Source organism: Dipodomys merriami, unplaced genomic scaffold (genome assembly GCF_024711535.1).
Source record: "Dipodomys merriami isolate MVZ:Mamm:240054 unplaced genomic scaffold, mDipMer1.0.p SCAF_35, whole genome shotgun sequence".
Taxonomy (NCBI): domain Eukaryota; kingdom Metazoa; phylum Chordata; class Mammalia; order Rodentia; family Heteromyidae; genus Dipodomys; species Dipodomys merriami.
The window spans coordinates 8,811,476-8,827,572 of NW_027205048.1; the positions used below are offsets into that span (position 1 = coordinate 8,811,476).

Consider the following 16,097-nt stretch of genomic DNA (forward strand, 5'->3'; position numbering starts at 1 on the left):
TGCTCGCCCCCTCCACTCCCACGGTCCCCCTTTCCTTTGTTCCCATCACCCACCGAGGGCGTCAGGACTCCACGCCTGCGTGGGCTGCAGCCTGGAGGAGAAAGGAGGGGTGAGACGGTGTGTGTGTGTGTGTGTGTGTGTGTGTGTGTGTGTGTGTGTGTGTGTGTGTGTGTGTGTGTGTGTGTGTGTGTGTGTGTGTAGACAGCGCTTGACCCCGGCCTCCTCACCCCGGCCTTCACTCTTCCCCCGGACCTTTGACCTCTGGCCCTGGGCTTCAGGACCCCCCCCCCTTTCCTCTGCATCCCCCGCCCCGCCCCGCCCGGGGACCCGGGGCGCCGCCGCCGCGCGTGCGGGCGATGGCGCGGGGTGGGCGGAGGCCGGACGCCCCCCCCCCCCGCCTCCCCGCTCCGCGCGGGTCGTGACGTCAGAGGCGGACCCGGTAAACCCGGCGGCTGCGGGCGCCCGGGCGGAGACCGCGAGCCGGAGGCGCGGGGATCCACGGAGCGAGCCCACCGCGGCGCGGGCGGAGACGACGCGGGCGCCCAACCCGGTGAGCAGCGGCCGGGACCCCAGGTACGTCCCGCGGACGGGAGGGGGCCGGGGAGGGTCCCCACCTCCCCCCCCCCAAAAAAACAAAGCAGCTCCTCTCGAAGCTGGGCGCGCGGCGGGGACGGGACGGCGGCCCGGCTCCCGGGTGGCGCCCGCGAGCGCCGTCGGGGCGCCGTCGTCCGGGCGCTGGAGGCTGCGGTGGGGATCGGCTGTCGGGGCGCGCGGGCTGGGACCCTCGGCGGGACGGGGCGCGTGGCTGACCGCGCGCCGCCGCCCGCAGCCCCGCTCCCCCGCCATGGCGCTGAGCGAGCTGGCGCCGCTCCGCTGGCTGCGCGAGAGCCGCCACTCCAGGAAACTCATCCTGTTCATCGTGTTCCTCGCGCTGCTGCTGGACAACATGCTGCTCACCGTCGTGGGTACGTGCGGCCCGGCTCCCTCCCCGCCGTCCCCTGCCCGCCCCGGCCGGGGCGAAACCCAGCCCGCGCTCCCCGGAGGAGCTGCCCTGTGGCTTCGGCTTTCCTGGCGGCCAGGTCAAAAACTGACATGCGATAAGACCCAGAACTTATGTTTCCTCCTGATAATTTCGGCTTCTCTTTGCCCACTTCCACGACAGTGAGACAGATTTCTGGGGAAGAGGGGCCGCTCTCCAAGCCCAGTGTAGCGCTTTAGAATAAGAACTGTGCAAAGACCAAAGGCCAGGAGTCCCCAGCCCCCCCCCCCCGCCCCCCGCCTTGGGGAGGGGGGGAGAAGTGGTATTTAAACGCAGCCCATCGGTGACAGACGCGGGGCGGGAGCGATTGGAACAGGTGGGGGTGAGACTTTAACCTCAAATGGAGTTTTGAATAAAATAAAACAATTCAAAAGCAGCCCCCTGGACAGAAAAGCCTGTGACATGCTTTATCTTTTAAAAGGTACCGATTTTCTTTTTACATGAATAGCACAGTCGTTTTTCCATCGCTGTGAGCACAGGCTGCTAGTGTCACAACAGCTCTCAGAACTTGCTTGGCTCAGGGCTGTTCGGGCACCTGCCGGCTCAAGAAGAAGGACCTGGGTCCCCTTTGTCTTGAATTCACCCTTGCTTCTCATGTGCCCACGCTTCTCTTCTATTAAACAGTTTTCCTTTTCCTTTCATGGAAGCCTAAAGAATTCTTCAGTCTTACACCTGGTCTGGAGCATTGCAGATTCTCTTTTACATAACAGATAGCTTGAAAAGTTAGCCCGCTGCAGAACTCCCAATGTATTACTGTCCTACAGAATTTTTTATTTTCCTTCGAAGGTGTGTACTGACATCTCGATTTCAGTCTCCTTCATTGAAAAGGCTCTGAGCCTTTGTAGGAAGCACTGATTGACTTGACTTCACACCAGTTTTTGCTCTTCAGACATGATCCTGAGGACAAATGACCCAATTCCCCGAGACCAGTCACTGGAGTACAACAGCTACTCCTTAAAATAGCTGAGACTCACAGAGGCCTTGCTGGTTCCCCTGATTTACTAAGTGATGTGAAATCAACCAGTGCGCATGGTCGCTTCAGTGCATGTGCCTGGCACCAGGCCTCTGCCAGCTTCAGGGACACACATGCCAGCTTTCTGACCTCACTTGGCTTTTGATGCACCCTTAGTTGGGCTGGCTTTTGTTCTGGGGAAGGTCGAATGTGATTGTCACTGTCTTGCTCTGCGCTTGTCCCAGTCCCCATCATTCCCAGTTACCTGTACAGCATTAAGCATGAGAAAAATGCGACAGAAATCCAGACGCCCAGTCCAGCGCTCCTGACCTCCACCTCTGGAAGCTTCCAGAGCATCTTTTCCTACTATGACAACTCCACCATGGTTACTGGGAACAGCACCGGAGACCATCTGAAGAGACAGCCCCATAAAGCCGCCACTACCCTGCACATGGTGACCAACACGTCCACCGCCCCTTCTGATTGTCCCAGTGAAGACAAAGACCTCCTGAATGAAAACGTGCAAGTCGGCCTGCTGTTCGCCTCCAAAGCCACCGTCCAGCTCCTCACCAACCCTTTCATAGGGCTGCTGACCAACAGGTAGGCCCGGTGAATAGAGTTGGAGAAATTCAGATTCACTCATGATTCCTTGCCATCTGCTTCTCACTCATCTGTTAGAATGTGGAGAATCAGTGGCGGGCAGGCTAGGACTGCCCCCCCACCCCCCGACCCTTATATCTGCGCCCACAGTAGCCAAGATTTCCATTTGTTCTGCTTTTCCATCTTCCTTTCTTCTCTCCCTGGCTTCGGAAGTACTAAAACAGCAAAGATGAATGAGTAAACAGAACAAGGCTTTGATTCTGTCCAGATGCCAGATTTTGTAAGCATCCTGATCACAACTGCCCTTGGGCAGCAGGGTCTCTGCAGCTACCAGGGCCATCATCTGGTATTCTATGTGTCATGTGACTTGTTCTCATCCCGCTGTCAAAAGCCAGGGTAGCTTCTTTTACAGCCAGCATTGCAAAACAGTTAGGAGTGGGATGAACCAGGTTACTCCATAGACAGAAAGTTGAAAATTGGTAGAGAGGAGTGTTTGGAATCCTGCCTTCAGGAAAGCCCAGAGCTGCAAAGACAAAGACTAGAGAGATGGGAGAAGGAACATGGCAGGGTATGGTGACTTAGGAAAGGCAGGGCTGGGCAAGGCTCTGCTGGGCAAGGCTGTAAGGCTCCTAGTGTTTAGCAGGTAGGAATAAGGTTTTAGAATGGGGGTGATGGCCAGGAAGAAGAGTTAGTGAGCCAAACAGAGGGAGAGGACCAAGAGAGACTGTCTGACTTGTGACCATTTAATGCAAAGTAAAATGTCGCCTTTTGCCAGTGACTCATGCCAATAATCCTGGCTACTCAGAAGACTGAGATCTGAAGATTGAAGCTCATAGCCATCCCAGGCAGATAAATTAGAGAGATTCTCTTATCTTCAATTAACCAGAAAAAAAAAGCCAGAAGTGGAGGGATGGCTCAAGTGGTAGGTAGAGCCTCAGGCTTGAGTGAAAAAGCCAAGCAGAAGCTTGAGGTCCTGAATTCAAGTCCAAGTAGCAGCACAGAAAAACAGAAAGCAAAAAGAAAATGTGGCCTCATCTTCAAATGTTATTGCCAGCATTGATTGAACATTGAGCCAGGAAAGGGCTGGTGTGAGAGTAGAGCCCCGTGTTTCTGTGGGGTTGGGGCTCAGTGAGTGGAGGCCTGGCCCGGGTGGTGGCCGGCATTCAGAGAGAGGGTGTGGCAGATCTCAACTTCCCTCATGACTGGCCATTTTGAGCCACATCAGGGTGCTGCAGATGTGCTGGGAGGTGGAGGCACACATTTCTAGCTGCAGTTAGATGAAAGACGCCTGTCATTGAATCCATGTTAGCAATCGCAGGCCTCGGCCAGCCCTCCTATCCTGCAGAACAGTAGTGTAGGGCTGCCTGCCACATCAAACATACTAAACAAATTAACCCCGGGACAGCTGATTGTGCACCCACAGAGAAGCGTCATGGAGGTGACATTCTGTGGCTTCTCTATTCCCCAGGACAAAACCAAACAGACCTTGGGAGTTGCAGGGTTTTTCTTTTTCTTTTTCTCTCTCCCCCCCACCCCAAATTAAGAGCACTTCTGAAAATGCATCTGGTATAATTACAGAACAACTGCTCAGGGTTTTGTACTCTGACAGAGCCAACAAGCTCGAATACTTCACAGGAAAATTGAGGACTTTATTGTAATAATGCCTTGCCAGTGACTGGAGTGGTACTGTGAAATACTTAGAAACTCCCTGAAATGATGTAACTGTTCCAGTCTTCCAAATACAAATCGCAAAAGAATTGCTTTTTAAAAATTTTAACACTGCCATTCTTGGTTTGAATGCTTTGGTTATACCAGGGGAAGAACCAGCAAGGCCTTTCCCTTAGTAAATATCCCATTTCTTTGAGATTTCAGCCACCCAAGGCTGATGTCTTGGGCTCCAAAAGATTGTCTTCCAAGGGAATCCTCATTTTGCTTTGTGGCTTGTGAAATGTAGTCTATTCTTACAGTAGGTGATCCATTTTGGAAATTATCTAGGATCAAATGTGAACATCTATCTGGTTTTCCTAGCTACCCAGCACATTAAAAAACAATGATCTCCAGTATCTAGCACTGTCGAGTAATAGGGAAATGCAAACCTTTTTTAGGGTTGACAAAAGGTGGTCACCTTAATGGTGGTTTGTAATTTTCCTAATATTTTCTAATGCTAGTCAACAAGAATTTGGGGGCTTATGGCTCCTGTGGGCACTTAAAGATTGCTTTCCTTCTCAGTTCAGAGGGAAATTATCAGAGAAGGGGGGTTTGCCTTTCTATGCTGTTTTTCTACAGTCTATCTTTATACCTTTTCTGTGAGCCATTGTAAATACCAACGAGAGGTATGACTCACATCCTCAGGGTTGGTCAACAAGTATGTTTAATAAAAACAGCATTTGAAAATCGATGAATGTTTCTGGTCACACAGGAGTTAAAACATCACCTGTAAGTTGCATTTTCAGTGCTGTAAATGAGTGTGAATAATAGCATTTGGAAGTTGGCTCCCCTCTTCCTGGTTAGAGAGCACCAAAGCCTGTGAATACTTCCCCAGACACTTCTGGGATAGTCCTAGCATTTGAGGGAGGAAGGAGTTTATGCATCAGGAGGAAAAGCAATTATTTCTAGCTGCAGCTCATGTCCAGGCTCGGTCCAAGGTTCTCTTCTTTCCCTCCTTCCTACTATTATTGAGTTCTTATTTTTGGCTATTCACAATAAAGAACGAAGGTCAAGAATATTCTTGGATCTTTATCTCCAACCAAGCCAGACAGGTAAAGGCACAAACAAAGTGTTAGCTAACAGAATCTGGGGCTGGAGGGAAGGGGAAAAATCAGATTTCTTTCCATGTATCCCTGACCCCAGGAATACACAGTCTTTTCCCAGCTCTGATGTGAGTGAATCTGGCCTGTCCATTCCCAGGAACACATAGGGAAGCTCCTAGAGTCAGGCCAGTCAAAGTCACTCCCCTGGAGACCCTGTGTGTGAGAGATGAAATACCCCACATCACACAAGTCTCACCCTGACCCCTGTGTTCATGCTTAAGATAGTGACAGCTGAGTGGCTTTTGTCAGATGGTTCTACGCGTTGTTTTAAGTATTGGGATAAGATCACATGCCAAATGCAAGACACAAAATAACACCTTCTGGCTCCATGGGGGTATTTGTTCAGCTGAGAAGCTGACATGTTATTCTTGTTTTATTTACTCTCTAGGTTCTGTATATTCACTGCAATTACGTTACCAGACAGGGAACAAAGGACCTTTTGATTTGGAAATATGGAGTTGGCATAGATCCAATAAACCACTAAGGGTGGCTTGGTCAATTCAATTTCCTTCTTGGGGCTGGTGTAACTTATTTTATAATTCTAGTTGAACTGTTCAACTAGGAACTATTTGATCCATTCAAAAGGAGCTAGCAGGTGTGTCATCATTTTGATCCAGTAGGTAATTTTTAGGTATATATGTATCTAAAATGGGTATTTCAGACAGATAACAATTTGAAAACATCATTACCATTCTCTCTTCAGTAAGTCAGATAAAGATGTAGCCCCTCCCTCCCTGATCCTTCTTCTATCTCTCCTTCTCCTTTCTTCCCTCCCTCCTTTCCTTCTCCTCCATTCTTTCCTCCCTCCTTTTTATTCCCTTCTTCTCTTTTTCTCCCTTCTTCCCTTTTTCCTCCCTCCCTCCCTTCTCCTACCTTCTTCCCTCCCTTCCTCCTATGCTAATAGTTGAACCCAGGGCCACTCATGTATTTGAGCTGCATCCCAGCTCAGGACTTGACATCCTTGTCTTCATTTACTTGGTGTGAAGTTTAAGTGGTAGTTGCATCTCTAGAACCAAGAGATCCTCCCGATCAGCTGCTGCCTGCAGAAAGTCACCACCATTGCTGCGGGCTGTCTCTCTCCTGACTCCCTCCAGCTTGTCACTGTCTAGAGGGTCTGCTTTTTATCAAGCCAGCAGCAGCCATTGGCTTAATTTATTTCCATAGTTACCTCATGTATCTGAAAGCAGTTATCTTTCCTCACAAATCTTTGCTAGCATCTGAATGACAAGGAGGAAGCCACAGGGCATGAAATCTCTATGAAATTTACCAGGGTTATTTGTTTTTTTTTTCTCTCCAGCACCATTGGGTTGGTCTGCAGTAGGCTTTGTAAGAATAAGCAGTGACCTTTTCAGCCTCTCTGTGGACAGGGAAACCAGCTGTTTGGGAAAGGGATCTCCCATTCTAGATGGTGGCAGTGTCTTCGCTTTGAAATCAGGAGAAACCTGCCATGGACTTAGAGCAACTCTCCAGGGATGGGAAGCTCACTGGAGCTGTGTGTTCAGGACTAACACCAGGCCCAGGCCTGAGGCCACACAGCAGTTCACATACACACTCAGGGCCTGTGAGCTCCTGTGTGGATCTCATAGCCAACTCACGACTGTTGTGTCATTAACAAATTGACTTCCTATCTCTGTATTTCTGAACGAATTAAAACTATCTTTCACTTCCTGCTTTACCTTTTAGGAGATGAGGGAAAGCAGACAGTGACTCTTGCTTATCTGGGAATGGTTTGTATCTTGTGGGTCTCTTGCTTTTGTCCTTTACTGACATAAAGGAAAACTGAGGTCTTAGCAAGCTGAGATTCCAGTCTGCATTAGTCAACCTCCTTGTTAGCTTTAGAGGAAAAACGAGTGCCTGCCAGGGACCATTTAGGGACCTAAAGGTTTTCTCCACCAATTAGGCAACTGTAATTGGCATAGCTTTTATTGTTTCTCATGTTTATCTGGGGGCTTAATGTATGATTTTTATTCTAGTCAAATTGGATTAATTGCTCCCTGAAGCTTTATGGAAGGTGACTCAGAAGGGGATAACAATGGGGTGTTTGGTTAAAGGTTTGTTGAAGCAGAGCCTCTTCTGCTAGTAATACTTTAATTGAGATGGCGTTGAATTGAGAGAAGGCCAATTCAGACCTTTATTACTAATGTCCTTTGAGTTCCCATCCATTTAGCAGACTTTGTGGGGAAGAAAGAAGACCTCATGGTGGTGGTGGTGGTTTGACCCATTGCTCAGTGCCCTGAGGACACTTTACACTCCCTCTTCTGAGGCAGGTGTACAGGGACAGCAGAGCTGGAGCCCCAGTAAGGACTTACACTGAATCTTCTTTGTCCTGGGGCTGAGCACCCAGGAAGGATCCTGCCTGAGGTTGACCTCTGGGTAGCCTAGCCGGAGCTTGGCCAGTGTTGGAGGTACTGGCCTGTGTATCTGGCAACGAGAGGGAAGCATGAGAATCCAGGTGTTCATGCAGATGTGGTGAGCTGCTTTATCTCAAGAGGAGGATGTGGACTGGTACCAGCCTGTCTTTCCTTCCAGCCTTGCCATTCACTTATTCAACACCTGCCTGGCTAAAGTCCCAGAGGGATTCATTCCCTTGTGTAGGCACACAGCGCTGTGGTTTCCAGGGGGATGGGATCCTTCATCTCAAATGGGCCCCTCCCCACATCTATGTTGCTACACATGACCCACAGTATGCTTACCACATGATTGGGACAAGTTCTCCTCCCTCTCCCCCCCCCCCCCATCCAGAGTATGGAGAGGATCCAAAGCGACCTGCCTGCTAGTTTCAGGGCAACTAGCCTGGTTTAGAAGAGCCCACTCAGGCTCAGCCTGCTTGGCTTTCTATCTTGAGTACAGGTGGTTCTCTTCAGGTTCTAGGCATCTTGGGAGAGGAGAAGCAGCCTGAAAAGCTCTAGGCTATTCTGGGTAGGAGGAAACCCACCCCAGCTGAAGCTTAGCCAGCGTGTGCCCTGCCTTGTCTCACAGAGTGTCCAGGAGGCTCTGCATGCTCACGCAGGCACCACGCTGGCTGTCTCATCCAGGCAAATTTACAGGAGAGAGGGAGACTCAGGGGAATTTCCGTAATACCTCAGTGCTCTGGGCTCCTCGAAGACCCAGGGTTTCTCACCACTGGCCTGGTGCAGAGCTCTGTGTAAGTGGTGGTCTTATAGGGTGGTTTAGGTTGCGTGTGCATGTGTGTGTGTGTGCTAGTTTTGGGGCTTGAACTCAGAGCCTGGGCACTGTCCCTGAGCTTTTTCAACTCAAAGCTAGTGCTCTACCATTGGAGTCACAGCACTCTCTCTCTCTCTCTCTCTCTCTCTCTCTCTCTCTCTCTCTCTCTCTCTCTCTCTCTCTCTCTCTCTCTCTCTCTCTCTCTCTGTCTGTATTAATTGGAAATAAGAATTCATGGACTTCCCTGACTGGGCTGGCTTTGAACCATGATCTTCAGCTCTCACCCTCCTGAGTAGCTAGGCTTACAGGTGAGAGTCGCCCGCACCTGGCTGATATTTTAGCTCTTGCACAGAACACAGGGCCATCTTTCTAGGCTGGTCTCCCAGGGATCAGCAGAAGGCAAATTTAAAAATCTTACATCCTAGCATCTTTTCCGCATAGTGCTGTCATTTCTGCTGCCAGGTGAATTACTTAATAGCCTTTTACCAGTCATTTGATTTCAGCGTTCCTTTGGGGGAATTCTAGCTAAGACTGTAATTAAAGGAGTAATAACCAAAAATAGGCAGAAATCAGGGCTGTGTGGTTTGGATGTGCTTTGTGTTAACATTTATTCCAGAGAAATGTCTGTTCAGAGTGGCAGTCCGTAAATGTATTCACAGTCCAAGACAGTCAAACACTAAAAGGTCACGTAGGAAACGACGAGTATATGAATTTTTAGAAAAGTCGACCAAACACTTATCCATCTGATCCCGGAGGGTAAATGGGGGAGAATCAATCTAAAGCCTTAAAAAAAACCAACAACCCTACAGTCACCAGATTTTCATTTGTGTTTTACAGAATCGGCTATCCAATTCCCATGTTTGCAGGATTTTGCATCATGTTTATCTCTACAATTAGTAAGTGCCGCATGTTGACCTTCCACTGAGATGTGCCTCCTACCAGCTGGGAATCAGGCTACACTTGGGGGTTTCTATAGGGTACACAGGGAAGGGCTTCCTGGGCAGAAACCATGAATGTGACTGCGTATTCACTTAACAGAGGACTTGAGACACATCCCCTCTTGGGACAGGCTGGGCAGACGCATCCCCCTGTTGGACAGGCTGGTCTTGCCCGCAGGGGTGTGGCCTCCAGGTGGTGGGTGGCTCTTTTCTTTGCAGTGTTTGCCTTCTCTAGCAGCTATGCCTTCCTGCTGATCGCCAGGTCCCTGCAGGGCATCGGCTCCTCCTGTTCCTCTGTGGCTGGTAGGTGTGAAAACCCCCATGGTGGGGGGCAGACCACCCAACACCAAGGAAGACTGCCCTCCCCTGCAAAAATAGCTGGGCAAATTTAGGCACTCAAGGTATTGGAGGGGGGAGGATTTTAGAAGGTGTTCATGTTCCTTTGGGGTTCAGCCAATCACATAGACCAGCTGGTCCACAAGCTCAGGGGGAGATGCTGGTCTGGCTGGGGGTGGGGGGGGAGGGGTAAGGGAGTCCAGGGAAGGGAGGGGACAAGGATGGAGTCTGTGGAGTTCCAAAAGCCTTGGGTATTGACAGTGTCTTCTCCTATTTAGGGATGGGCATGCTTGCCAGTGTGTACACAGATGACGAGGAGAGGGGCAACGCCATGGGCATCGCCTTGGGAGGCCTGGCCATGGGGGTCTTAGGTGGGTAGAGGCCGCCATGCATGCAGGGCCTGTCAGGGCCTGTCTGGCGTTGAGTAGTGATGGGCCCAGTTCCAGGGCCCTGGCCACTGTAGAGCTGTGGGTACGTTCACACGGACAGAATCCTCAGCCCTCTCCTTTCTGTTTCCTACATTTGTGGATGTTTTGGAAAATGGCCAGGGCTCCCCATGGTCTCTGTGCCAAACCTCCCTGGGCCCAGATATAAATTACAGGCTGAATATGGTGATCTGCTGGACCTCCTCTCTCTCCAAAATTCTAACTTTGAGTCTGTAAGAACCTTCTTTCTGGTCTGCTGTCTTCCTACCTGCCCTGCCTGACATCTCACGCCAGAGACAAACCCTTCCCCGAGGCAGGTTCAGGTCTTTTCCCTGTCTTTGCCATTCCTTCCTTGAAGCCTTCCACCCCCACTGCGTGGGTGGAGCCAGCCTGCTCCATTCTGCTAGGGAAGCAACACAGCACCAGGGCCTGGCTCAGGTCCTCTGACCTTCAGCCTTTGTTCTCCATATTTCTCAGGGAAAAGCCCCCCAGAAGGAGGCTGCAAAGGCAACATGATACTAACTGAATAAAACAGTGGGCATGGGCCCAGTGCTGGTGGCTCACGCCTGTAATCCTAGCTTCTCAGGTGGCTGAGATCTGAGAATCACAGTTCAAAGCCAGCCCAGGCAGGAAAGTCCATGAGACTCTTACCTCCAATAAACCACTCAGAATACCAGAAGAGGCACTGGGGCTGAAGTGGTAGAGCAGTAGCCTTGAGCTGAAGAGCTAAGGGACAGAGCCCAGGTCCAGAGTTCAAGACCCATGACTGACAACAACAACAACAAATAAAACAGTGGGCATGCACTCCAGTCTGTTTTGGAACAAAGCAGAGAGGGAAACACAAGGAATAAACGGAGGGAGGTTCTCCTGTGGGGAGGGGCATATGTCTACCAGGACTGGCTAGACCCTTTCTCTTCCTGCAGTGGGACCCCCCTTTGGGAGCGTGTTTTATGAGTTTGTGGGAAAGACCGCCCCATTCCTGGTGCTGGCTGCCTTGGTGCTCTTAGATGGAGGTGAGTGATGTCCTGGAGCGTGGTGGTGGGACTTGGGCATCTGTGTTGCCCATGATTGGGCCAGGTGTGCGTCCTGAGAATGGACATCTGTGTTCTTCCCTTGTAGCGGTTCAGCTGTTTGTGCTCCAGCCATCCCGGGTGCAGCCAGAGGTAAGAGCTGGGCAGTGAGGGCCCCGAAGTATACCAGTGACGATCATAATCCCTGTTTTTGCTTGACAGAGTCAGAAAGGGACACCCCTAACCACACTGCTGAAGGACCCCTACATCCTCATCGCTGCAGGTGGGGCTTCTGAGATGCCAGAGGCAGGGTGCTGGGGGGAGAGGGAGAGTACCATTTTCTCAGAGCTGCTGGAAATGTGGGGCCCCAGAAGAATATAAGAGGCAGCATGTTTTGACTCAGGAAATGGTTTTTTCCCCAGCCATGTCTGTCAGCCAAGGTCCCTTTCCTTTTGGGCAAATATAAATGGCATGCCTGGTGCTCTGCAGTGTTCATGCGATGCCACAGGAGGCCCTGTCTCAGTTCACCTTGCTCACTGACTGTGTTAAAAGGTGATCCGTGTTTGGCCTTAAACTTTCTAGAAGACCCCTGGTTTTGAGTGGGTATTGATTCCAATGGGAATGTATGAATAGAGACTCAGAATTGAGCTCCAGAGGGTCCAGAGATTGCTCTCCTTACTACAAAGCACCCTTTGGGGATAGGTTAAACCTTTGGGCTCTTGATTGTGAAAGGAGAGAGAATGGGCTATTATCTCTCTAGTCACTGTCCCCAGTGACCATGAGCCACCTCCCTGCTAGGCCTGTGGCTGTTTTCCCAGGGCCCAGTCTGTGCAGGAGCCGCTGGGGCCTGAGTATTAGGGCTGGTGGTGGCCCTGGCATTAGGAGGGCCTGGCTGTGGGCTGCTCCCTGGGCAGCCTTGCACTATGGCATCCAGGAGGGCTAGGGATGCCTAGGAATCCTGGACCCTGCCCTAGCTGAGGGTCTCTAAATTCAGCTTTAATCAGAGCTTCAGTTTGTCTGTGTTTAAACCCTTGTGCTATGGATTTGGTGAGGGTAACACACAGTTGTTTAGGGTGGAGAAACTGATGCTTTAACCTCATCGTGCTATGGGGACCTAAGGGTGCAGGTAGCAACCCAGGGCTGGGGATAAGAGGATTGTAGGGGATGGGGTCCGAGAGATGTGACCCCTTGACCCTTGGGCGTGTCTGTGCAGCCCGAGCTTAGGTTTTTAGGAGCCTTACTGCTGAGGGGAAGTGCCAGAATATAAGGAATATCAGGATGTACCAAACACTAACTGGCAGGGTTAGCTGCAGCTTTTGGTGTCTGTGGGTGGTGGGAGGGGGGATGGTTAGCAGCAAGGTGGGTGAGGAGAGAGCCCAATCACTCCTGTGTTCTGCCTGTAAATGTCACAGAGAATGAAAAACCTTGCTTCATTATGTGTACACCTTCCCAGCTGTACAATATTCTTTGAATTTGTTCTAGCAAATTATAGGTTCCACAGAACATAACACAGGAAGCTCCCAGAATGATAAAGGACGGTTTTGTGTGTATTTTTCCAGGTGGCTGTATTTTTTTTTTTTTATAAAGGGTCTGTTTGACAGAGTGATAATGAATGTTTGCATAGGTATCCCATATGGGTAGTACATTTGTACCATATGCAACACAACCCTTGGATTTTCTGGCATCTCAGGGTACCATGAAACATGTCTGTGCCCATTGCATGAGAAAACATCTTTACAAGAGCCTCAGTTGTCCCAGTATGTGTGTGGTCTAAAAACGGCTCCGCTGCTGGGTGCCTCAAGGAGCTTCCTCCGCTCACAAACTGGAGCTCCTTTTATTCTCTATTAAGTTGGGTAGGTTAAACCTGATGGCTGCTGAGGCGCTCCTCAGCTCCAAACGGACTCTGGGATTCTACTTGGTTAGGATTAGAATAAACATCCATTGTTATCCTCTGGGCTTGCTGCTGATCATTTTCTTAGGGAAGTAGAAGTTCTAATAGCTGAGCTCTGGGCATTGGCATTTGACTATGTTTGGAGACGGTCAAGGTCACGTGATACTGAAACAGAAGCCCACTAACCTTACTCTTCCCTTAAAGGCTCCATCTGTTTTGCCAATATGGGGATTGCCATGCTGGAGCCCGCCTTGCCCATCTGGATGATGGAGACCATGTGTTCTCGAAAGTGGCAGCTGGGTAAGGACTGGGATTCTCATTCTAGAGACTGTTTCCAGGGCAGGTCCTGTCAGCCTAGCCCTACTGAGCATGGTGGCAAAGCAATTGCTCTTGCTCAACTCTAAATGAACTCAGTGCCTAGAGCTCTTAGTTCCAGCTTTTATATCATTCCTGAAGAATGTTTCACATAAAATGTGAAAGTACCAAAAATACAGAGAATGGAATGCTTGTTTACATCTTACTAAAATATAATAGAAAATATGACATCTTAATAAGGTCTATATTTATGAAATATATTATTAATATATTATATCATATTAAAATATAAATATTGTATATATTATAAAGACATACTATTTAATTGTTAGTTAATATTGTTAATCTTACTACTATACTTTATTATAGGTGTACATGATGTATGTAGGAAGTGTGTAATAATAGTTGGTAATAATCTGTAGTTTCAGGTATATGTTGGGGGTTTTGGAAAGTGTCCCATGAAGATAAGGGAGGCTCCTTTAATTGCGTCATGTTTTGGTTACGTTAGCATTTATTATTGACTTTGTGAATACTGCTTCTAGCTGAGCTGTATAAACACAGTGCTTTAATTAATTTTTCATTTTGACTCCCACCCCCCTCTTTCCCCTGGAGTTAGTCATGGCCTTGTTTTTCCATTCATGAACCTATCTTTCAGAATCTCTGGCAAGATAAAAGTTCTCAAGTGCAGCTAGGTATGTTAGCCCACCTGACCTTTTGTGGTTTTGCTCATTTGTGGACATTGTCCTAGCTGTCCATGGCATTCTCTAGATCAGGTTGAGATTTTCCTCTCCATCATCTGGATATCTTCTTTGCCTCTGGTGTACTTCTGTGTCCTCCCTCTTGTTTACTCCTTCATTTCCAGGGGCACATCTTTCTGCAGCTTTGGCAAAGGTGGTGCATGTCTGTCAAACTCTCTGAGATGCTGTGTATCTGCAGCCATCTTCACCTTTACCTTGTACTTGCTTGACTTAGCTAGTGTGATTTCTAGTTGGAAATCATTTTTCCTTGTTTTTTTTTTTTTTTTTTTTTTTTTGTCGGTCATGGGGCCTGAACTCTGGGCCTGGGCGCTCTCCCTCAGCTCTTCAGCTCAAAGTGAGCACTCTACCACTTGACCCACAGCGCCACTTCTGGCTTTTTCTGCTGAGGAATCGAACCCAGGGCCTCATACATGCAAGGCAAGCACTCTACCACTGAGCCACCTTCCCAGCCCTTTTCCTTGGATTTTTGAGGCCACCAATTCTGTTGTCTCCTGGCACGCAGTGGTGGTGTTGAGGCAGCCAGGGGTGTTCCCATAGTGGGTTCTCTCTGCAGTGTGACTGACTCACAGTGGGGTCTTTGTGGGCATGTGATGGGTTATCACTTGGGGAGAGACCCCCTCTTTCAATTCTGGGGAAACTTTTTCTGTTTTTTTAAAATGTAACCTTCCTTTCTTTTATCCCACTTAGTTGTATGTTGGAACAGTTTCATTCTTTTACTCTGTCTTTCCTTTTATATCTTACTAAAATATAATGGAAAATATTACATCTTAATATGGTCTATTTTTATCTTTTAGGCTCTCTCTCTCTCTTTCTCTCTCTCTCTCTCTCTCTCTCTCTCTCTCTCTCTCTCTCTCTCTCTCTCTCTTTCTTCTCCCCCCATGGTTATGGGGCTTGAACTCAGGGCCTAGGTACTCTGCCTGGGCTAGTGCTCTATCGCTTTGAACCATAGCACCACTTCCAGTTTTCTGGTGGTTAATTGGAGATAAGAATCTCACAGACCTTCTTGCCCATGCTGGCTTAGAATCACAATCCTCAGATCTCAGTTTAAGATCTCAGAATTACAGGCATGAACCACCAGTGCCTGGCTTAAAAAAAAAAAAAAAACAACTAACATTTTAAAGGAGTTTGGGGGTATGAGTAGAATAAAACCTATAGACTCACTCTGCCTTGCTTAGTGGATATATACCCCATCATTCCTTCTAATGCCTGCATATTGTATTTTAAAGTCATGTCATACATTTTCAGCCAGTCCCTACTCTTTCACATCTGGGTTAGCTCCAGGTTTTTGTTTTTGTTTTTTTAGTTGCAGTATTGGGGCTTAATCTCAGGGCTTATACTTTCATTTGGCCTTTTCTGTTAATGGCTAGTGCTCTACCACTTAAGCCACACCTCTTCTTCTAGCTTTTGGTTGTTACTGGAGATGAGGTTCTTTTACTAAACAATCCTTAAAAAGTCTCAGGGGCCTGGAGTACAGGGTGGAGCAGAGATAGACATGATAGTTTTTGGGGTGATGATAATCTTCTGGGTTCCGGTAGTGGAAATGATTGCACAATCTTGTGACTATACTAAAACCCACCAAACTGCACCCTGCAAAGCATGATTTTCATAAGATGTGAGTTATGGTGAAAAGCAAAACCCCAAATAAGCCCCAAATAGCAAGCTTTATTCGGGGGGAGGAGGATGGATCCTAGAAGATAAACTGAGGCCGTTTCTTAGGCAGAAAATGCAGTTCTGACCTTCCTGGAAGCTGGGAAGGAAGAAGCAGCTCAGAACCTCAGTGGCTTCTAACGCAAGCATGGGGCTTGGTGGGAGAGGGATGCTTGCTTCTAACAGTGTGCAGGAGCACCTTCATAGAAGA

The 16,097-nt window shown here is 48.9% G+C and overlaps 1 protein-coding gene across 1 annotated transcript in view; it reads left to right on the plus strand.

Moving 5' to 3' along the window:
- Positions 1-841: 841 nt before the first annotated feature.
- Positions 842-16,097, plus strand: part of Slc18a2 (solute carrier family 18 member A2) — a 32,645-nt gene continuing 17,389 nt past the window's right edge. Inside the window, exons 1-9 of the mRNA XM_069988108.1 lie at positions 842-965; positions 2,237-2,591; positions 9,404-9,462; positions 9,724-9,807; positions 10,119-10,211; positions 11,189-11,278; positions 11,385-11,428; positions 11,498-11,558; positions 13,371-13,466. Coding sequence (XP_069844209.1) covers positions 845-965; positions 2,237-2,591; positions 9,404-9,462; positions 9,724-9,807; positions 10,119-10,211; positions 11,189-11,278; positions 11,385-11,428; positions 11,498-11,558; positions 13,371-13,466 — 1,003 coding nt within the window. The 5' untranslated portion in view covers positions 842-844. The remainder of the gene's footprint in view (positions 966-2,236; positions 2,592-9,403; positions 9,463-9,723; positions 9,808-10,118; positions 10,212-11,188; positions 11,279-11,384; positions 11,429-11,497; positions 11,559-13,370; positions 13,467-16,097) is intronic.